Raw genomic sequence first — 20,325 nt, 5'->3', positions numbered from 1 at the left:
TTTTTCTTGTCTTCTTTTTTCCCTACCTTCCCCTCCCCTTCTTTGTGAGTGATTCGGCTGCGCAAATTCGCAATAGATAGATATCCAGCGCCGAATCCTTGTGCGACTCCCCCCCTTTTTTTTCTTTGACACACATTTTCTTTTAGTTAGTTTTGAAGTGTAGGCTCGTAATCTGTATGCGCTACTTTTATCTTCACTGCTATGACTGAGTGTGTTGCTGCTTGATGTGTGATTTTATCAAACTACATAAAGTGTTCAAGGAACGTTGTTGAAAACAGCTCCTTCTGCCGAATTGCTGTGACCTTTTTGTGTTGAAACCAAGGTATCACAGACCCCCAATAAACGAATGGCGCTGAGCTCCTCTCAGCATTGAGGACGACAATCAAACTCATACTGGTTGTCTACAACTTCTTGCCAAACATAAATCAGCCAAGTCGACTTTGCGCCCATCTTCTTCTCCTAAACCCCACATCAGTAGTCGTCTCCACGAGAAACAACTTCCTTGCACGTAGGACGCAGTAGAACTGTCTAAATCGAGAAAGGTAACCACGTTAGCAAATCTGTTCCTCACCGGGTGCGGTAAGTACCAGAGATATCAACTCACATGTTCAAACTGCGCAATGTACGACCCAGGGATATCAACAAGTGGCGCATAGGCCTCAACAACACCACTATTGACAAGCGAGCGCATACCAAGATGGTAGCTCTTGACCCCCGGGATACGTTCGAGCTGGCGACGGGCAAAGACCAAAGTACCAAAGTTTTCGTCAATGGTCTTGAGAAGCGATTTCGCGGATGCGTGGTGCAAGCCAGCCGTGTTGGCGTGCTGACTGCGTCCGTAGCCATATACACCGACGTCGTCTCGCAGATAGGCCTTCCCTGTGCTACCGAACGTTTCGATGGCGAAGATGTCGCCTTCCTCCATGCGTTGGTTGGTCTTGGTCTTGATGAAGGGAACTTGCTTGTCGCCGTGGATGCGGTAGCGGAGGATATTGTGGCCGGTGATGTTGCGGACGGCTTTGATGGGGATTGTTTTGCCGTTGAGGTCGACCTCGTAACTCTCCATTACTTCTTGGATGGCCTCACTAATGTGGTCGATCCGGGCGTCAATGCCTGCCTCCTGTAGATCGAATATTAGACAAGGGATTCGGAGTATGTGTGGGAAGTGAATTGTTGCCTTACCTTGAGTCCGGTGTTGGTGGCCGCTTTTACGGCTGCTAGCAGGTTGTCGTAGACTGGGTTAGCAGCCACAGTGAATGCACTATCGACAATCCTGCCATTGACATGGACCCCAAAGTCAACTTTGAGGACATCATCATGTTGAAGGAAGACTTCTTTGGCACCTGCATTTGGCGTCCAGTGTGCGCCTATATGGTTCAGGCAAAGTCCAGTCGGAAATGCCAGCCCAGCTTTGAGACTGTCGCCAGGTTCGAGACCACGGTGACCAGTCAGTGCACGGACACCTTCGTCTATCTCTTCAGCAAGGTAAGTCATGGACACACCGGGCTTGGCCAGCTTTTGCGCATAATGCCTGACCTGACGGTGTATCTCAGCAGCCTTGCGGTAGTCCTTAAGAAAGTCTCCGTCCATGTTACTCATGGCGGCTTCATGCCGAAGCTCTTCGGCCGTGGTACGTTGGAGGTTGTCATCTTTCAGGGCATAGTCGACAATCTGACCTTCAGGGTAAGGACGGCCATCAAATAGATCCGACAGAGGGACTTTGGGTGGGAATGACTGTTGTGTAGCTGGTCCCTTTTTGTTCCTCTTCTTGTTATTGCGCTTCCTCTTTTTCTTAGCACCTGCATAGTTTAATACCTGCATTCCAACCAAATGCAATTAACTTACCATCCGTTGTCTTCACGTCAACTCGATTCTTCTCGTCATCGTCGTCGTCATCGTCATCGCCTTCTCCCTGCCCTTCGAGCATGCCTTGAAGTAAGCCGCTCGCGACGGCTGACTTGGGCGGGTTAACCACTGCAATTGCGGCGTCTCCGGACGACCCTAGCCAAGGTTGTCAGATTGTTGTAAAAGTATAACGAGACTTGCTATACACCCACCATTGTGGCCTTGCTGATGTTCTTCTGGCGATTTAGAGCCCATGATCGGCTGGAGACGCTATTCATGAAGTCTTCCGAGTGTTGTTGAGGTATAGAACAGGCGGCAAGGGGCTGTGAGGCTTGACACGTCGAGGTAGCACTGGGCGGGCGGGGTCAGTGGCGCTAGTCCGTTGTAGCTGAAGTCTAGATGCATTCGTATCGGATGTTTATACAAACATCGGCTTTCTTCGAACATGATCTTTCTTTGCAAGATGCAACTCTCTACAATAGAATAGCCGGTAGGGCGGGCGAGGTGTAGTGTAATCTGATGATGACGACTGGTCTACAGATTTTGCAAGTCCCAAAGTACAGTGACTACTAAATCGTTCTCAGAATAGCTTGCCTCATTGATAAGCCCCAGTGTCTTCGGACAAACTTTCTTCAGCTTCACAACAACAAACCGAAGGCAACATGCGAAAGGGTGGTGGGATTGAAGGTCTCTGTAGCCCCCGTGTCAACACCAATTTACATCGGCGATGAGAATAGAGTGCATCAAAAATGTTGGACGCCTTATAAATGCTTTGTTATTATTGACTCGGCATGAGCAGAAGCCCACCTGAGCACTTTTTAGTGTGTTCACGAGCATCTCTACTTTGCGTCATTTCTCTACCCATCCGTATAATTGTTGCTGTTTGCGATAAAAAAAAGAATATTACCGAAGAAATTTCCACGCAAATGCGTCTGGGCGCGCGATAAAACTGGTGGGTAAGGATTGCATTCGCTTAGTCTCGGAGTTGCCGTGGTAGTAGGGTGTTGGACAAATGATCACCGCAATGGAATATGCTACGATGCTACCAGTAGGGCATCGATCTCTTTCAATGCATCGTCTCTATTTTGGTCTAGTCTACTGTAGACGGCTGAAAGGCCGCCTTACATTGTATCGAGTAGGAGTCATCAACTGATAGTTGTAGGTATGTGCTCGTACGTGATGTAACCATGCTGGTACAGGCATGCCGTCAGCGCGCATATGGTGACTCTTCCAGGAACAACACCAACACAGATGTCAAAATTGCTCTAGGTCTATCTCAATTATACCAGGCAGGGTATTGCCGAGTAGGTAGGTATACATACGCCTACCATTGGGAACAGGTCGGAGACGCTCTTGTGCGGTTATGCGACCAGCACAGATCCAGTCTGGAACACGTTGGGCTAGAGAATATCAGTTGCTTATTTTCACAAGCTTAGCCGATGAGGTTTCTAAGGCCAAATGGATGGCCTGAGAGACTATGGCCCGAGGCGCAAATACCAGAGATGAATTTTCCAGGACCGCCAAGACGTCACAAGGTCCCGTGTCTCTTCACAAAACGCCACCATAACGCGGTCCCCTCAACACACCCCTTTGTAACATTGTAGGACTACTCTCAAGCCCAACCACGTCATTGCCAAGAAGAAAGGTGTATCCATGCACTACAACATAGACCCTTGAGAAGATCGTACTGCTGCAGCACCAAGCTCAAAGTTGTCTTGTCAATAAACGTGCGGGCAGTGCAAGCCTTTATCCTCCTCAGGCCTCCCGCTCACCCCTGCATGCCACTAGACTGACATGATGCGCAAGGACCCAAAGATAGACACTACAATTCCGCTAAACATCTAGACCTCCCGCAGAATTTGCCAACCGCCATTGCGATCGTGCTGTGATTGGGGGAAAGGAGGCAGACCCTGCAACAAGCGCGAGGCTGCCTTGATCGCTTAGGGGAAACGAGATATGACTGAACCCTTTGCACGACCGGTGAACTAGCCGTCGTGAAGGGTGCCGTGTGCTTGACTCTGCTTAAAATGAGGCCGTTGCCCTGACATTGGAAAGACACTCCAACTGTACACTCTAATATCTAATACTCGCGTTTCGCGACTTTCAATCGTTCATCCCCAAATCCTGCGCCATGATGGCTGCTCGATACGCCTTCGCGGCCTTCGCCAGCGCCGCTATTGCGAGTGCACAGTCTACGACCGATGACCCGTATTACGATTCCATTTACTCCTCCAGTTACTCCTCGGCAGCCTTCTGGACTGTTACCGCTCGCTATGCAGAACAAGTCACCGAGAGCCCATATACATACTATGACGACAGTGTCATAACTGACACCTACACGTCAACGCGCACCATCAAGGACGATGTCATTCCTACTGCTTCTCCCTATCTCGTCACTACTTCTCGGGACTGGTACGACACCGATGTTCAGATTGTGGCAGCTTACTATGCCACTGGTATTGTGGCAGAGTCTGATCTCGTTCCTGAGACTACATACAACTACCATTCAACTGCAACAACAACATCAACAAGCACAAGTACCAGATACAGTATGCAAGTCACAATGACTGCACCTGCTTCATGTCCCACACCATGTATGTATCAGTCTATCTATTTCACAGTATAAACACCACATGCTGACTAAACCAATAGTTACCATCACAACCACTGCCTCTGTCTCCATTCCCACGCAAGTGACGGCACAAATATCTCCGTCTTCAACTGAGGCGGGTACGACGACTGACTCGTACGGTTCCGTCGTCTACAAGTATGAGACATGGTACCTCACAGCCGGCGCTGCACCTTTCCATTCCTCCTCAGACTACTACTACGAATACTACATTGCCTCATGTAGCACTCCACCACCTTCTCGTTCGACTGGCTCGAGCTCCGGCTCCGGCAGCGGCCGCTCAAGCTCTTACGACGACGATTGCTACTACTACTGCGGATCATATCTCAGAACCTACATCATCGTAATTGCCAGCGTCATCCCTGCCCTATTTCTCCTCGGCTTCTTAGAATCGTGGTTTTGGTTTCGCCGCCTCATGATGGGCAGGAGCGCCATGCGCTTCGGTACCATCTCCTGGGTCCTCATCTCCCTCTGGATTCTCTGCTTTACGCGCATGCAGGACCGCCGCAGCAAAGAAGACCAGAAGCTACTCGCCGAGAAATGGAAGAATATGGGTAGCGGTGCGGCTTTCAAGGCGTGGTGGAAGTGGGGGTTCCGACACAAGTACCCAGAGGAGTTACTGGGCCAGTTCAGCAAGACTACCGTAGGCATTGTTCCTCCAGGTCAGCTACTGCACCCAGAGATCTCGCAAATACCTGCTGCTGGAGGACCTGCTGCCCCTGGTCAAGTTTACTACTATGGTCCTCCACCTCCCGGTTGGGTCCAGGGACCAAACGGAGCCTTCGTACCCCCACAAGGCTACGTCTACCCGCCTCCCCAACAAGCTGGCTTCTACGGCGACGCTGCAAAAGACAGAAGCCTAGTGTCGCATTCTCCCGTGTCGGCAATAGGCCATCCTCCTCCCGTTCATTCCGCACAGGACGCTACACACAACGCTCCTCCCTCTGCTCCTCCTAGCCCGCCGCCTCAAGCCCCTCTACCCACTACTCCGGCCCCAGCGCCCCCTGCAAATGTGAGCGAGGAGCCAGCAAGTACCGGAGCGAATCAGCCCACTGCTCTGCCGCCAAAGAGTGATCCAAATAATCGAGATTTGTACGGATAGAGAAAGATTTCCAGTTTTCGATCCCCCAATGCTAGATTTTGATAATTTTAATGAGTACGATTCGATAACGGTCCTTACGGTTAAGGAATACATTGAGGCATTTCTTCCATTCTCTGATGTTTTGGTTAGACGCATAGCGTTTTTTTTTCTTTCAAGTTTGGCATACGAGGATACCCAAGCTTTGATGATTGCATTTATGGAATAGACGATTGGTTTGGAAGTAATAGGAATATACTCGACTGATTTACTCTACGATCTTATTGGATTGTAGATAATCTACTACATGATTTGACGTGGATCTCTTCTTGATGTGAGACGGCTCTTATCTGGGATGCCCTTTTGAAATCATGTGATGATGGTGAATCTGTTGGAAAATCAATGAAGACTTTGAGAGAAGATAGTAGAAAATAGTGGAGTAAAATGATCAATTTCACTTGTTTAGTTGCCAACTATTTGGAATGACAACATAGCATAACACTCAATGCAATACGCCAAGGCTAAATGTATCAGAAGCGACAATTAAAACAAACAGAAAACGAAACAGAAATCCCTAACATGCATATTCAGATGTTACCAAAAGCTCATCCAAAGACCAGCGCCCTAATCTCAATACTCTCCCTGCCCACAGCGCCGTCCGGCGTCCTGGGGTCCACAAAAGCAGTATGCGGCACGCGACCCCACTGACCAACAATCTCATCGCTATCAAAGCACTTGAGCAACAGCCTATCTTCATTCTTCATTCCAGACCAGTAATACCACTTCTGAGCCGGGTTATACGCCACAGCCGCTGTTTGGCCATTGCGATGCGGGTATCGGTGCTCAATCGGTATCAGATCGCTGTCTCGTACAGTCTGGCTGTCGGCGACAGCGAGTGGACTACCCATTACTGGGCCATTGAGCGGGCGCCACACGTTGATTATGCGATAGCGACCCTGCAGTAACTTCTCAGCGTCGTCTGGTGCGTGGAGTTTGACGCGTTCGGCGGCAGAGAGAGGGGTTTGGTCGATGTGGACGCGCTGGACGGGGTTGCGGTTGCCGGTTGGTCGGCGGACTGTGTGATCGAAGATAAGAACCCGTTGTGCGCCTTGTACGTTCTTCAGCAAGAGATCTTCTACCTCGGGATAATAGACCCTTTTTATAGCCTCGTCGTCCTCGAAATCCTCTCTAGTAAGGCCACTCTGGATGTTCTGGAATGTGTCGAAGGCGTTGTTGTCGAGGGTGAAGTTTTGTTCCTTGCCTCGTAGGTCTTCAATGGTAACTTCAGCCCAATTGTCTCCCCAATTCCGCTGTGGGACGCCTGGGGGAGGCTCAACGTAGTTGTGTGGCGGTGCGCCATCTTCGGGGGATTTATAGAAAGAAAGCTGTGCTTTGACAGGGCCTCGTGGAATAGGCAGACCTTGGAAGTTTACGTCCCGCGATGTTACATCGCTTGAAGTGGGCGCGGGGTTAGACAGCTGATGCGCAGGTGTCGGGCGAGAGGCGGCGGTGGTCATTTTGTGGTCGCAACACTATGTACTAGGTGTTTCTTCGATATGCGATATGTTTAATAGCACAATCTAGTCTTGCTATGTTGAGGTCGGTAGTTGCTTGTTGAGGTGATGCTTGCGATTGTAGATGCTTTAGATGTGCGGCCGGATAGTAGGAGACAGCAAAAGCTGTTATATATACCCGTGTGGTTAGAAATACAAAACGACAACACGCCCTTCATCTGCCCATGCTTCCCCTCATTCGGCATCTTTGTGGCGATGATGCCATGGCATTATCTCCGAGGCTGTTACTAATCCCCATCGTCCAATCAAAGGCTGACATGCTGACTAAAAGTCTCGATTGCGTGATACCTCAGGGTTTTTGGTAATGTGCATGTGCTGTAGGACGGGCAACGCAATAGTTTGTAAGATTAACTATGTTTCTAATGTGATTCTTGTGGTGAAGTAAGATCGCGAACCGGAGATAAATCGGGTATGTGTAGCCTCGAGATGTGACGTCATCATCCTCAAGTCCTCAACACCATGACTTTGAATTAGGTCGATGCGACAAAGTAAGCAGTATATAGAGAAATTATAAGACCAAGCACTTGTGAATTGAAATTTATTTGCTTGGTATGCATCCTTGAAAAAAAGGAATTCCAGGAAATGCAGTGCCAGCTATGCTTCCCAATTTCGGAACAAGTTGACTGGTTGATGTAACAACTCTGGTAGATAGTAATAGGCCTAGTTTTGCTTGAACTTAAAGTTCTTTTTTTTGAAACAAAGGTGAGCGCATAGTATGGGGGCTTGCCGTTCTGCCGTCCTGCCAGTGCCTAACGCATTAGACCATGCGTCGTCTCAACGTCATCATATCGGCATGCAAACTGTGACATCGTCCATCCACTTTCATACCACATAAAGGCAGAACCCATTACAACTATATCTCAAAATGCTTCGACTCTTTTCAAAAACTCTACCAACAGCTACCAGATCAATCACACCATTGTCAAGCACAAAGCAATTCATCCCAAGAACCTCCTATCAAATAGTCAGAAACATGGGAAAAGCAAGCAACGAGGATCTAAAGGGCTCTAGGCTCTTCGATGTGTCACACATCACTGCTCTTGTTACTGGAGGAGGAACTGGAATCGGGCTGATGATCACACAAGCGCTGGTCGCCAACGGTGCAAAGGTCTACATCACATCAAGGCGTGATGAGGTCTTGAAGAAAACGGAAGAAGTGTACAACACCGGGCCAGGACAAATCATTCCTATTCAGGCCGATGTCAGGTGAGTATCCCATACAGGACTGGCCAAGCGGAGTGTCAGAGCTGACACTGTTACAGTGAAAAGGACGATGTGAAGCGCCTCTACGATGAAATGTGCCAAAAGGAGCCCAAAGGAATCCAACTCCTTATCAACAATGCCGGAATTGCGCGCGACGAGAACACAAAATTCTCCTCAAACGGCCAGCCCAACATGGAAGACGCTCAAGCTATTTCTGACCACTTCCTCAAGTCGCAGCCCGAGCAGTGGGCTGATACTATGAAAACCAATGTCGGAAGCATCTACTGGATGAGCATGACATTCCTTCCTCTGCTTGCCAAGGGTGGCAGCGTCACCCCAGGATACAGTTCACAGGTCATCAACGTGAGCAGTATCTCAGGGTACATGAAGGGTAGCAGCAATGGTCAATTCGCTTATGCTTCCAGCAAAGCAGCGGCTACGCACCTCAGTAGAATGCTTGCAACGACATTCATGGGCACCAAGGTCCGCGTTAACACCATCGCACCCGGGGTTTTCCCTAGTGAGGTAAGCAAGACTATCTTTTTCATGCCATCTCGTTGCTTATATTGGTTCTTTAAAATCGGATCCGTGTACTAAAAGCGTACAACAGATGACAACTGGCTCTTCCGACGAAGACAACAAGAGCCGCATGGATTCAGAAATGTCGAACCCTGCCGGCCGCCCTGGAGCCGACACTGACATGGCTGCGACTGTGCTCATGCTTGCTGGACCTGGAGGCGTCTTTTACAATGAGCAAGTACTTTACCCTGATGGTGGAAGCACTCTGCAGCAACCTGCGGCGCGAGCTTAAGCGCTTGGTGAGTGGAAGACATACCGCTTCAGATAGCTTACAACCGATATATCGAACCGTGCACTCTTCGATTCTTGTGTATGAAAATATGATAGCAATGCTGATAACTTACTGATTAAATCCGCTTCCCCAAATACTTATCCATCCAACATTATGCTGTACTTCCAAGTCGCCGAACCACTCCGACCCATCCCCACCCCACGCGCAAAATTCTTTTACGCTATACACACACATCCCGCCGATGTCCAAAAATTCAATCACACTTGTTCTGGCGATCTATAGCCTGTTTGTTCTGTTCACTCCAATAGTTGGGTGATAGATACCATTCAATTTTCGAGCTCACCATCCATCTGATTAGATGGCCTAATGGCCCAATGGCAAGGCGCTTGACTACGATTGAGTTCGATATCAAGAGATTCCAGGTTGTAAGTTGGACTCATTCAGTCCGGTTCTATTCGAATCAGACCACTAACTTCGAGATAGCGACCCCTGGTTAGGTCATGAGTTCTTTTTTTTGCTCTGCTTTTGGAACGAGGACAGGTCAGGACGAGCGTGGCTTTGCCCACCATGTCGATTCGGGCCTGCCTTCGTTATACTTTGTGTAGCTATTGACGATCTGAACCATCGTGCAGCGAGCGGAAAGTAAGAGACTCAATAGGGAAGGTTATCATCTTAAAATGAGAACTGACGCGCTTGTCTGGAAGTGGAAGGTCTGCCTCGAGGTTCTGCAGCATTCCTATGGAGTACGCGTATGGTATTCATTGTAATGAAAGGGGAGATCTAGTAGCCTTCGGTCCGTTCACGGTGTAAAGAATGGACGCGTTCATAGGTCCCGTAGAGGTATCTGCTCGTATACATACTTACACAGGATGCTCGTTGAGGAAAGCCGCCCAAGCGCCACGACGCGCTAAGATAAGCGCGCTCCCGATAAGGTCACGTGTGGTAATCCAAGCCTACGCCCGGTTCCAGGGGGCCAGGACCTTGCCTCTTGCATGCCCAGTGATCGTTTGGCCCATCATTTTATGTGGGTGTCTCGCAGATACATAGCCCGACGCAATCATTTGTCCTTCTCAATTGAACCATGTCACCGCAGCCGGCCTATGGATCGCTGCGCCTCAAGTCCAAGACAGGTTGCCTCACATGCCGGGCTCGCCGCAAGAAGTGCGACGAACAGCATCCCACGTGCTTTGGCTGTCAGCGCAATCATCTCATCTGCACCTGGCCATCATCTGCCACTCAGAATACGAAATCAGCAAACACGTCAGATAGCGTGCAGCGCGAGGCGGCCCCGCATCGTCGTCCTGTCGTAGGATTGAGCAAGGGAGCACGCGGTGGCGGCGGCGGCAACGGCAGCGGCACGACCACGCAGCAAGTCGTTACACCAGACAAAAAACAAATGCGGTATTTGCTTCCCCTACCTTGCACTGGTGTATATCCGGCCCTCGGAAATGGCATGCCTGGGCTGCGAAACGAGAGCGAAAAGCACATCTTCGATCATTACATCAAGGTGACGGCTGCGGAAATAGCCGGCCGCATATTACCCATCAACCCTTTTGTAAGCTATCTTTTGCCTGTGGCGTACCAGGATACGCGAGTTGTCGGGTGTTTGTTAGCATTGAGTGGAGCCCATCTGCGTGGCTACAAGGGTGATCGGTTCGAGCATGATGCACGATCCTATTACGCAGTGACACTACGCAGCGTCAAGCATGGGCTCCTCGACTGGAAGGAGTCTAGCACTCAGAACCTGATTAGCCTCCTCATCGTCATGTTGGCTATGTGTTGGTTTGAGGTGGGTCTCCAATCTCTCTTTGTCTTTAGTTTATCCTTCTTTCGGCTTTTTAAACCGATGAGGCGTTTTTGTAAGAAACAACTTGCGCTAACGATTACAATAGAGCCTATCCAGTGAAATGAATGGAAGTGTCTACCATCACCTCCGTGCCAGCCGCACTGTGTTACTCGAGCTTAGAGCTCGCCACAGTAGTCATGGGCCATTATTGGAATTCCTCACAGAAATCTATGCCTTCTTGGCCATCAACTCGAACCTGACGCTCAATACGGATTTCGCCGTTAGTCGCCACATTCCATATGATGACTTCTTGTCACCAGAAGCGCTAAACTCACTCAACTGGGGCACCGAAATACATGGAGTACTATTGGGGTCCTACCATGAGCTGCTTGGTCTCATCATGCCCATAGCAGAGTCGGCACGGCAACATGCGCGTGAGCCAGATCCCACTAGAAAAGCCGAAGACAAACGTCACTTCGAAAGATTGATCAAAGCTTGGAAGCCCAGTCCCTCATCATTGGCCAAGGACGATGCCGATGAGCGGTTCGCTGGTCAAATCCAACAGCAAGTCGTGTTAATCTTCCTTCACACAATGTTCCACGGCAATGAGCGGCCTACTGCTTCTCTTATGCAAACAGTGGACGATATCCTCGACCAAACGATCCACATTGCGTCCAAATTTTCGCCCACATCGCGCGTCCACTCAACCATGAACTGGGGTGCGCGTATCGTAGGTTCGGTAAGTTCCCAAACTATCGACGTGACAGATATGTGCGTGCTAACAAGTTATCTCCCCTGCAGGTGTGCCGCAAGACTCGACATCGCGAGATGATGAGAGCACAAATGAACACTGCCCCAGAGAACAAACCAAGGGTAACACAAACGTGGGCTTTTCTCGAGGACTTGTGGATCGAGATGGACAAGGATGAAGGCGTATATGGTCCGCGTGGCATCGAGATCATCATGCGAAAGCGAAACGTGAATCTCGGTTGTGCTTAAGGCTCCTCTTGCACACGCAGGTAAATCACGAGAAGGAGTCGGAGTAATCAGGGAAGAGTCTGTTCGCTCTGGCACTTCATGAGCTAGAGGGAGCTCGTACGTGTTCACATCAGTGAACATCACGCACTGGGCCAGTTGCAGCCAAAGAAGATACCCTTCTTGCTACTACTGCTGCTGCGGCTGCTTCCGCAACAGGGGGCCAAATTCCTTGCTTCTTATCTCAGCATGACCCAAATTTCTTAACTTTCACAAACGCCGGGTGTCAAGTCAAGACGCCATGTCTGCCTCATCACCACGACGGCCAGGGTCAATGTCAACGTGCTGAGTCGTAAAGCCAAGAAGAAGAAGGAAGCTTGAAGAGGATAGGTATAGGGCAATCATAATTGAAGGAAAGAAGAAGGAAAGAAGCAAAGAACAAATGTTCTTTACGGGGGACATCACACCCTCCACAGACAAGGGGTACACAGAGATTAGTAAGAACAAAGGAAAAAAAGTGTGTACAACAGGGCAGAATGCCAAAAGCAAAACCATCACAATTCACACAACGGTAACAAAAGGAGGACTCTATGGGTTTGGTTTTTTTAAAAAAAAAACAGGGATTGGTGTACATGGTCTTCATTGTTTCATTTCAGGAGTCAATCAGGGTCTATGTAGGCCAAGGGGAATAAAGTACGTAATCCAGGTTGCAAAACCAAAAAAAAAACAAGTTACAGAGGAGTCTAAGGGGGTTGGGGACGGCGCTTGCGATTAAATTTAATATACTTCATCGAGGCCTTTTCTCTCTGCATCCTGCATCTTGTCGATGTCCTTCTCGGTGACCTTCTTGTCGGCGGAATCGGGCTGCGTACCATTTGCTGCTGCTGCTTCTCTCTCCTCTTCACTGTGCTCAACAATCATGTTTCCCTTGAGAGCTTCCCTCAAGATGGGCGTCTCTTCATCTTTCTTTTTGGCGAATGCAGCGTCATCGCTCGTGGCGTCGCCGTCGCCCAGTCTGTCTGTTTTAACGTCTTTGCCCATGCCAGATTCTTCGAGCCAGCCTTGTTCGGTTTGCTTGCGCTGAATCTTGCGGTCTTTGGACTGCTTGCGTTGCGTGGAGCTGGCGCGGAGGAATTTGCGTTGCCCGGTACTGTGATGGAGGTGCTGCATACCAGGAAAGTAGTCAGAGTCATCTGAGAAGCCTTCACCAGCCTGCATGGGCTGTAGGTGACGTAGAATAGCAGTAGTTCGCGGTTGTGCGTGATTGTTAGACCTCGATGCCAGAGGTGCATTGTCCCCCTCTTCGCTACTGGAAGCATCGTTCGAGGCATCGTTTGGTGACGCGGGTGTTGGCGGCATAGCGGGAATGGCTGTACCTTTGGCTGTTTGCTTTCGCAATAGCTTGGCTGGCGATGGCTCATTGATGACGGGAGCGTGATCAGCTTCTTGGGCTACAATCGGGTGGTCTTCTTGCTCGCTTTCTAATGGCTCCATATGTTGTGTGGCAGTCGAAGCGGTCTGCTGAGAACCTTGTCCAAGATACTCCATCGTGTTCTTTCGCATTGGACGACGAGGGTAATTGATTTTGTCATGGTTGCATCCATTGACACATCCCCCCCAGCGTCGAATGGGCACGGTGGGAGATGAGGTAGACCCAGCCTGGTTGAGATTGCTCAACGACGTGTTTCTGCTTGGTGTGGCAGCCGTGGCGCTCTTTGGTTGTTCCTCTTTCTCTTTGGCAGCCCTGCGTTTGAGTTCGGACCATGTTCGCAGCTCGTTCTGGAGGATATATCGGCCGTTGTTCTCGCTTCTCTTCATTATGATAAATTCACAGTGGTTTACGTTCCGGAGGTCCTCAAAGTACTCGACAGACCAGTGATACCTGCAGCAAGTCAGTATGTTTCCCTCTTTGTACTGCGTAAGTTGGGCACTCACCATTTCATGAGAAATACCCTGGACATCAGTCCATGCGTAACCAATACGCACACGCTAGGAAAGTTGTCGTCTCCAAATGATCTCCACAGGCTTTCGTTAAAGCCACTGACGCGGTCATAAGCATCTGCCGCGCTCTCTCCATCGGGTATGCGGTAGAAGAAATGCCCATAATCAGCCCTCTCCTGCCACATGCGCTCCATTTCTGCCGAACATGGCTGGAAGTTGCCAAAATCTTGTTCTCGTATCCTTGGCTCCTCGAAGACGGTAATCTTGTTGCGGGGGAAGGGCGAGGGGGTGGGGTCGTCCGAGGTCAAGGTGCGGAGGATGCCCTCTGTAGTCTCGCGAGTCCGGCGGTAGGGCGAGGTGTAGAACTGGAGGGTATCGTCTGGCTTGAGCATAGAGCGGAGCTGGCGTCCAGCTTCTTCTGCCTATGGCGGTCTGGAGTCAGTCGTGAAGCGTCTCAAGCCATGCGATGAGGACGGCATACCTGAGTCCAGCCATGCTGGGTCAGTTTGACCCTATGGTCTGGTATGAACTGGTGGATATCACGGTTCTTGTTTCCCTCTGATTGCGCATGGCGAATCAGAATGATCATCTACGGAAGAGTCAGGCGCTGAGGGCGGTCGTGGTGGTAAAGTGGACCTACGCGGGGTTTCCCCATGTTGGCGTGGGATGTTCGGGTGTCAGCACTTGCAGTCTCTGGGAATAATGGGCGTGTGGTGGGAAATGTTCAGCCTGTATAAGCTTCAGGCAGGAACAGATACTGTGTAGAGGGGCAGAGAAATAGGCGATATTGCGTGTTTCATGTGGTGCTGCAAGCCCAAGAATGGCGGCGACTTCGCAGGCGCATGTGGCACTTCTAGTGCGCCGTAGCCAGGCACCTAGCGCGCCATCCCGACTCGCATCAACGTTTGATAATATTTCCACGACACTGCGTTCTCACTGCGCTCTGCCCAAATCACCCATCACATTTTTGCGCGTCATCCCTCCGCAGTCGCGCAAGGTTGCCGGTCACGTGTGTATATTCTGGTACTCTGATTTCTACGCAACGCCGCCTGCGCCAGGCATATCCATCCTCACCTGCAAACACAATGTCCGAGCCCATCCCAGAGGCTATACCCACATCCGCCGACCCGCGCTCGAAACGGCCAGTGAAGAAACGCGCCCTCACTCCCCGTACAGAGCAAGCCTCCCAGGTCGAAGCCCTGTTCGCAAAGCCTGACCGCGAAATCCACATCCCAGGCTCCGGCGCAATTGCCAAGACTTCCTCTCTGCCCCCAGAAATTGTCGCAAATGTCCAAGGTTCAAGCGCCGGTGCAGGTAGTGGCGAGTTTCATGTCTACAAGGCGAGCCGGCGGCGCGAGTATGAGAGACTGCGCGCCATGGACGAAGAGGTGAAGAAGGAGGAAGACGAGAAGGAGTTTGCCAAGCGGAAAGAAGAGTTGGAGAAGAAGGACAAGGAAAAGACGGAGAAGAACAGGCTAAAGCGGGAAAAGGCAAGGCAAAGAAAGGAAAAGGCGAAGAAAGGCGGCAAGGGTGGAGATGGCGACGCCAAGGACGGTACAACCGGTGCGGAGCAAGCAAAGAAGAAGCTGGCCCCGAATGCAAACGTACCCAAGAATAGCGCCGACGACGATGCAGACACACGCAATGATGGGGCTGAGGTGGTCAAGAATGTTGAAGAGATCGGCTTGATCATTGAAGACGACGACTGATCTGCGTACTATACCAAATGTCTGTGGCTAAGGACGCGTGCTAAAATTAGCACTACTAAACTTCATCAAGAGCTGATGGAGACTACGTCTGCATACTGTACACGGCTTTCAAGGTGCGGCTATGCATGCCACGAAGCATTCCCAGTGCTGACCATGATCTACACATATAGCCTTGCTAATTCTTTAATCCAATGACAATTACCCGGCATTCATCTCCCCTCAACCAATGCCTCTAACTGGTGCCCCAACTCATCCCTCCAACGCTCGGCCTGATTAAGTGGGCATGTAAAACTGCCGATTTTCGGCATTTGCTCTATCCATCCGGCCCATTTTGCCACTTTTTGTAGTCAGAAAACTACAGTACACAGCTCTGCGGATTTTGCCGTTTTGATTACTCAAGATATATGCATCACGTCAAGATCGCTTCATATATTCTCGACATGTTCGGCCTTGTGCAAGTTTTCGGCGGCTTGGGATGATGCGTTGGTACTCTACCAGTACAATGGGAGTGTAAACTTGTTGATCTCTGCACAAAGCAAAAATAACAAGGCTGATCCTTCCGCCTATGACGAAGCTTGACCTGTTGCTTGACATTAAGGCTATGCCCACTATTCCTTGGGCCTGCATGCCAAGGACATGACCACAGCAATGCCGCCTTCTCGCCCGCCGTCTTACGCCTCTTAAATTGTAAGACTACGAACTTACTCTATGTAGATTCCTACTGTATTAGTATTTAGCTATGCTTCTAGTAAGATTGCCATCTTGCAAATGTTTGAGGTTGAACCTGAAATGGGTTTCACAACAGCTGCATTTCTGATGCTGGCACAGGCTTCTCGGGACACGGGCTTCTATTACAAAAAGAAACGGATTCCTGGCGAATGAGGCTTGGGAAAACTTGAAATGTCAGGATCCTATTTCCCGCCTGTCAAACTATCTCGTTGGTCAAACCTGGCCGGATTTAATCGGGTACTTGGCTAACGTGGGTCATACCCTGACAGCTGGACGTGCCCTTGGCCGGATCTCGACGGTCCGAGAGCCAATTAGGCACGACCCCTGCCGGATATGACATCAAAAAAGAGTGTGAATACCTATTCGGTTACATGCAACCGTCATTGCTATTGGGCGGCTTGTAGGTAAAGTACGTTTCATCTTGGAATGCAGGTTTTCACACACGCCGGAACATGCAGGGAACCCTTGCAAAATAACAAGAGCTACATTTGTTAGCTTTCTATACCAAAAACGACCTTCCCATATCAAACTTTTAGACAGCTATCTCACCCATTCGTAGCAGACCTTTTTCATGAGTTATCATGGTTTTCTGCCATAGAGTCATATGCTATCAAACATATCTTTAAGATGCTTAAGACTGTGTTATCTTGTTTAGTCGCATTGTAGTAAGGATATAAGCGAAAGTAAGCAAGAAGAACTTGTCTTCTTTTTAGCACTAAAATACTTACAAGTTAAGACTATTATATTCCGAACTGACTGCAAAATATCCGTAATACACCTAGTCGTGATCCCAGCAAGTTCCATTGTACTTATGTGCCAGTTGGCGGCAGTGTAGGACTGACCCCCGACCCAGTTCTTTGGCACAAGCCCAGGACTTCGGCGCTACATGGGGTGCACGGTGAAGAGAATCCACCCAATCGAGTTCCTGGGTGACAAGACGTCTCACCTGCCGCAGCTCATCCGCAGCACATGCCAACGTAATCGTTCTGCTGCCCAAATCTTGGCCTCACAGCCCAGCAAGCGGAAAGAATCTCCGGAATTTAGGTATCACCAGTCGCTCGTTTCTTGGCTTTGGCCAAGGCGTTACAAGTGCCATGTCTTCATTCACTGCACAGCGCAAGCCGTGGACGGGACGCGCGGAGTAGGGGACTCCGCTCTAATGGCAGCGATTATCCAGGTACACGTATGCAAATGAACGTGAAGACTGAGGAGGGATCATCATGAAGAGTATAGAGAAATTGAGTATAAAGGCACATGGCTTCAGCACTTCTGGAAGAGCCATCACCATCAGTGAACAACAACTCACTTCTACAATCAATCCTTTGACTATCAAATAACAATCATTTGTATCACTATCAATCATGAGGTCCACCTTTCTTATCCTCATGGCCGCTGGGTACATCACTCCCCTCTCTTTTCAATATTCATCTCAATATATCTTCCTAATTACCAACTCTTGGTTCAATAGCTAACACTGACATAGTGCCCTCGCTGCACCTCTGATTGTTGAGCGCCAGAATCCTCCTCCCCCACCGGATGGTACCATTCCTCCACCACCACCACCAGACACTGGTGCTCCTCCACCGCCACCACCCGCTGGCGCTCCCCTTCCACCTCCACCTCCACCAGATACTGGTGTCCCTCCACCACCACCGCCAGGAGGTGGTCGAGGTGGCCGAGGTGGTGGTCGCGGAGGTCGTGGAGGAAGAGGAGGCGGCCGAGGAGGAGGAGCAGTCGGTGGTCCTCCTCCTCCTCCTCCTCCACCACCACCAGTTGCTGGTGCTCCTCCTCCACCGCCACCAGTCGCTGGTACTCCTCCTCCTCCTCCACCACCAGTTGCTGGTGCTCCTCCTCCACCGCCACCAGTTGCTGGTACTCCTCCACCTCCTCCTCCACCAGTCGATGGTGCTCCTCCTCCACCTCCACCAGTCGCTGGTACTCCTCCACCTCCTCCTCCACCAGTCGATGGTGCTCCTCCTCCACCTCCACCAGTCGCTGGTACTCCTCCACCTCCTCCTCCTCCAGTCGATGGTGCTCCTCCTCCACCGCCACCAGTCGCTGGTACTCCTCCTCCTCCACCTCCACCAGTCGACGGTACTCCTCCTCCACCTCCCCCTGCTCGCAGCTAGGTTGAATTCGCCCTTCACTGCCACTCGGGCACCACCATCTCAACGCGATACGGCGTTCTTGGCGAAAGTCTCAGTTTGCAATGAGTTTGGACTATCAATCTAGGTCAGTGGTCATTTTTGGCTAGGATCTTGTAGTAGGGACGCGCAAATTGGAGCTTTTATGACTATGATATACCTGGCTCGAGACTGGATTGTATCAATGAATTTCCTTCGTTTTTGAAGCTATCGCAGAGGCGAATGCCATTCTGTATGATCACGAATCTTTTCGTCTAGTACTGGTTTCTTTAGAAAATAAAAAACTTACATATTCACTATGGCTTCTGAATGATTGGGTAGTATGTTTGTCTATGGTAATGCATGCTATTCATGCCATATGCCAAATATTGATCTTCTATGGTCGTTCATGAGGTCACCCTGTTCTCCACATTTCCCCACCCACTGAACTATAATCCTTGCGGATCATATGACCGACTTTAAACACATCCCCCATGAAACACATGAGTCATTTTCCTTTCCCAACCATTGTCTTGCCCAATCTATCGAGCACCAACTACTCAACAATTCTCAAGTAGGAGTTGGAAGAAGGGGAAGTGAAAAGGCGATGTCAATCACTCCACCTTTTCCCCCCAGCCCAGAGTTTTACCTCCTGCAAGCATTGGAAATGGCTGCACCAAAGCCGGTCGGCATTGTGGAGACAGGAGATTTTTAACCTATTATGCAGGCACGGCCCGGCAGAGTTGGCGGCTTTTTATCATCTCACCAATCACAGTGCAAATCAACCCCCAATTCTCATGCGGGAAATGACGAATGGGAATCTATTGTAACAAGAGCTCCATTTACGCTCGACACAAGCTTGAAATCGTGCATCTTTGTAAATGACGATCGATGGCTTGGCAACACGATCTGCGGGGCTTAGAATAATGATGGGGACGTTGTGTGGTGGCAGGTAGATGGTGTATTTGATGCCTTTCTTGTGTAACACCTCAATTTGGTACAGTTCAGTGTCAATGGCATCTCAGCCCTTACTTCAACTGACTGGCACTCATTTAGCAGACGAAATTGTCATTTTTCCCGGTGCATTTCATGTTTATTTCGTCTTGGCAATGGCGTCACCTGAACCTTGTGAGTAGCAATGCACAAAACGCATCTTTGTATATTGATGTGAGCTCATGTATCATCATGTGTAAATGCATCACGCCTTATATCACCTCACTACACAAAGAGCTACCTTCTGTACTGGATTGGCCTATCTCATCTCCTGGGACAACAAAAAAGGCTAAACCGGCCTGTCGCAATAGTCTAGGCCGCACCACCTTTTCAAATGATAGATTGAAAGTGCAGCTGTCTCGATTTTAATTCTCCGCGCACAGGAGAGTTCTTCCCTCTGCATCAGTTGTGACGCAACTACGAAGAAGCAACTGCCGAGGGGGCTTGGGCAAACGCTTGGTTGCCAATCCTTTTCCACCGTGTCCGCCATCGTTCGTCTCTGATAATGGTTGTACAAAGACCCTCGATCTGGCCTCCTACCTTGACCATATTTGCAATTGATTGACGTCTAATTGCAGTGACCTGGCACAGCATCTCCCAACAGAATATTTACACAACGTCATTTGCTTTCAAAAGGCACACCGGCCAGCGATCTCGGCAGGGAGGCCAATTTACTCAAGTCTGAGCTTGATGGACTCATCAATCACGACATCTTGGATACCAAATCTGCGATATTAGCCTTTCATCTATCCGAACTTGCTTTTGGATAGATCGACGTGCAATCACTTTACACTGGGCGACTGGCAGCCAGGAACATGAATTCTCCTGAGTACCTTTGGGAAGAAAATATACACAATGAAAGTTGTATAAAGAGCACCATCTCAGTACCATCTTCTTTCACCACCATCAAGCTTCTCCAGCTATCTCCA

The 20,325-nt window shown here is 49.8% G+C and overlaps 7 protein-coding genes across 7 annotated transcripts; 4 read left to right on the top strand and 3 right to left on the bottom strand.

The window, feature by feature from the left end:
* Nucleotides 1–216: 216 nt before the first annotated feature.
* PSV08DRAFT_269475 (peptidase M24, structural domain-containing protein) lies at nt 217–2,112 on the bottom strand. Its single transcript, XM_014224595.2, has 5 exons — nt 2,058–2,112; nt 1,846–2,001; nt 1,183–1,799; nt 605–1,120; nt 217–528 (listed from the first exon to the last, which is right to left on the bottom strand). Exons 1-5 carry the CDS (start codon nt 2,098–2,100, stop codon nt 472–474), a joined length of 1,389 nt encoding a protein of 462 aa, XP_014080070.1. The 5' UTR covers nt 2,101–2,112; the 3' UTR covers nt 217–471.
* Nucleotides 2,113–3,911: 1,799 nt separating this feature from the next.
* PSV08DRAFT_26361 (uncharacterized protein) lies at nt 3,912–5,816 on the top strand. Its single transcript, XM_014224594.2, has 2 exons — nt 3,912–4,439; nt 4,498–5,816. The coding sequence occupies exons 1-2, from the start codon at nt 3,977–3,979 to the stop codon at nt 5,574–5,576; spliced, it is 1,542 nt and encodes a 513-aa protein (XP_014080069.1). The 5' UTR covers nt 3,912–3,976; the 3' UTR covers nt 5,577–5,816.
* Nucleotides 5,817–5,984: 168 nt separating this feature from the next.
* On the bottom strand, nt 5,985–7,284 carry PSV08DRAFT_26358 (uncharacterized protein). Its single transcript, XM_014224593.2, has one exon. It carries the CDS (start codon nt 7,067–7,069, stop codon nt 6,158–6,160), a length of 912 nt encoding a protein of 303 aa, XP_014080068.1. The 5' UTR covers nt 7,070–7,284; the 3' UTR covers nt 5,985–6,157.
* Nucleotides 7,285–7,991: 707 nt separating this feature from the next.
* PSV08DRAFT_384772 (uncharacterized protein) lies at nt 7,992–9,140 on the top strand (the record flags this gene model as incomplete). Its single annotated transcript, XM_014224592.1, has 3 exons — nt 7,992–8,332; nt 8,389–8,854; nt 8,940–9,140. 3 exons carry the CDS (start codon nt 7,992–7,994, stop codon nt 9,138–9,140), a joined length of 1,008 nt encoding a protein of 335 aa, XP_014080067.1.
* A 1,081-nt stretch (nt 9,141–10,221) lies between these two features.
* On the top strand, nt 10,222–12,059 carry PSV08DRAFT_384769 (fungal-specific transcription factor domain-containing protein; the record flags this gene model as incomplete). Its single annotated transcript, XM_014224591.2, has 3 exons — nt 10,222–10,929; nt 11,033–11,665; nt 11,728–12,059. 3 exons carry the CDS (start codon nt 10,222–10,224, stop codon nt 11,923–11,925), a joined length of 1,539 nt encoding a protein of 512 aa, XP_014080066.1. The 3' UTR covers nt 11,926–12,059.
* Nucleotides 12,060–12,524: 465 nt separating this feature from the next.
* PSV08DRAFT_216512 (histidine phosphatase superfamily) lies at nt 12,525–14,503 on the bottom strand. Its single transcript, XM_014224590.2, has 4 exons — nt 14,483–14,503; nt 14,324–14,431; nt 13,837–14,264; nt 12,525–13,783 (listed from the first exon to the last, which is right to left on the bottom strand). The coding sequence occupies exons 1-4, from the start codon at nt 14,495–14,497 to the stop codon at nt 12,679–12,681; spliced, it is 1,656 nt and encodes a 551-aa protein (XP_014080065.1). The 5' UTR covers nt 14,498–14,503; the 3' UTR covers nt 12,525–12,678.
* A 424-nt stretch (nt 14,504–14,927) lies between these two features.
* On the top strand, nt 14,928–15,705 carry PSV08DRAFT_359333 (uncharacterized protein; the record flags this gene model as incomplete). The annotated part of the gene is made up of 1 exon (XM_014224589.2): nt 14,928–15,705. The coding sequence occupies one exon, from the start codon at nt 14,928–14,930 to the stop codon at nt 15,549–15,551; it is 624 nt and encodes a 207-aa protein (XP_014080064.1). The 3' UTR covers nt 15,552–15,705.
* Between the last annotated feature and the right edge of the window lie 4,620 nt (nt 15,706–20,325).

Source organism: Bipolaris maydis, assembly GCF_028858645.1.
Source record: "Bipolaris maydis strain C4 unplaced genomic scaffold PSV08scaffold_2, whole genome shotgun sequence".
NCBI lineage: Eukaryota > Fungi > Ascomycota > Dothideomycetes > Pleosporales > Pleosporaceae > Bipolaris > Bipolaris maydis.
The sequence above is the reverse complement of the archived record's forward strand: the minus strand, read 5'-3'. Positions and strand labels throughout refer to the sequence as shown.

Coding starts and splice junctions, on each gene's coding strand:
- PSV08DRAFT_269475 (XM_014224595.2), bottom strand. CDS start 2,100: ATGGGCTCTAAATCGCCAGAAGAACATCAGCAAGGCCACAATG. Junction 1,121..1,182: donor CCACCAACACCGGACTCAAG/GTAAGGCAACAA, acceptor TTCGATCTACAG/GAGGCAGGCATTGACGCCCG. Junction 529..604: donor ACATTGCGCAGTTTGAACAT/GTGAGTTGATAT, acceptor TTCTCGATTTAG/ACAGTTCTACTGCGTCCTAC.
- PSV08DRAFT_26361 (XM_014224594.2), top strand. CDS start 3,977: ATGATGGCTGCTCGATACGCCTTCGCGGCCTTCGCCAGCGCCGCTATT. Junction 4,440..4,497: donor TGCTTCATGTCCCACACCAT/GTATGTATCAGT, acceptor CTAAACCAATAG/TTACCATCACAACCACTGCC.
- PSV08DRAFT_26358 (XM_014224593.2), bottom strand. CDS start 7,069: ATGACCACCGCCGCCTCTCGCCCGACACCTGCGCATCAGCTGTCTAAC.
- PSV08DRAFT_216512 (XM_014224590.2), bottom strand. Junction 14,265..14,323: donor CCCAGCATGGCTGGACTCAG/GTATGCCGTCCT, acceptor AGACCGCCATAG/GCAGAAGAAGCTGGACGCCA. Junction 13,784..13,836: donor AGGGTATTTCTCATGAAATG/GTGAGTGCCCAA, acceptor GACTTGCTGCAG/GTATCACTGGTCTGTCGAGT.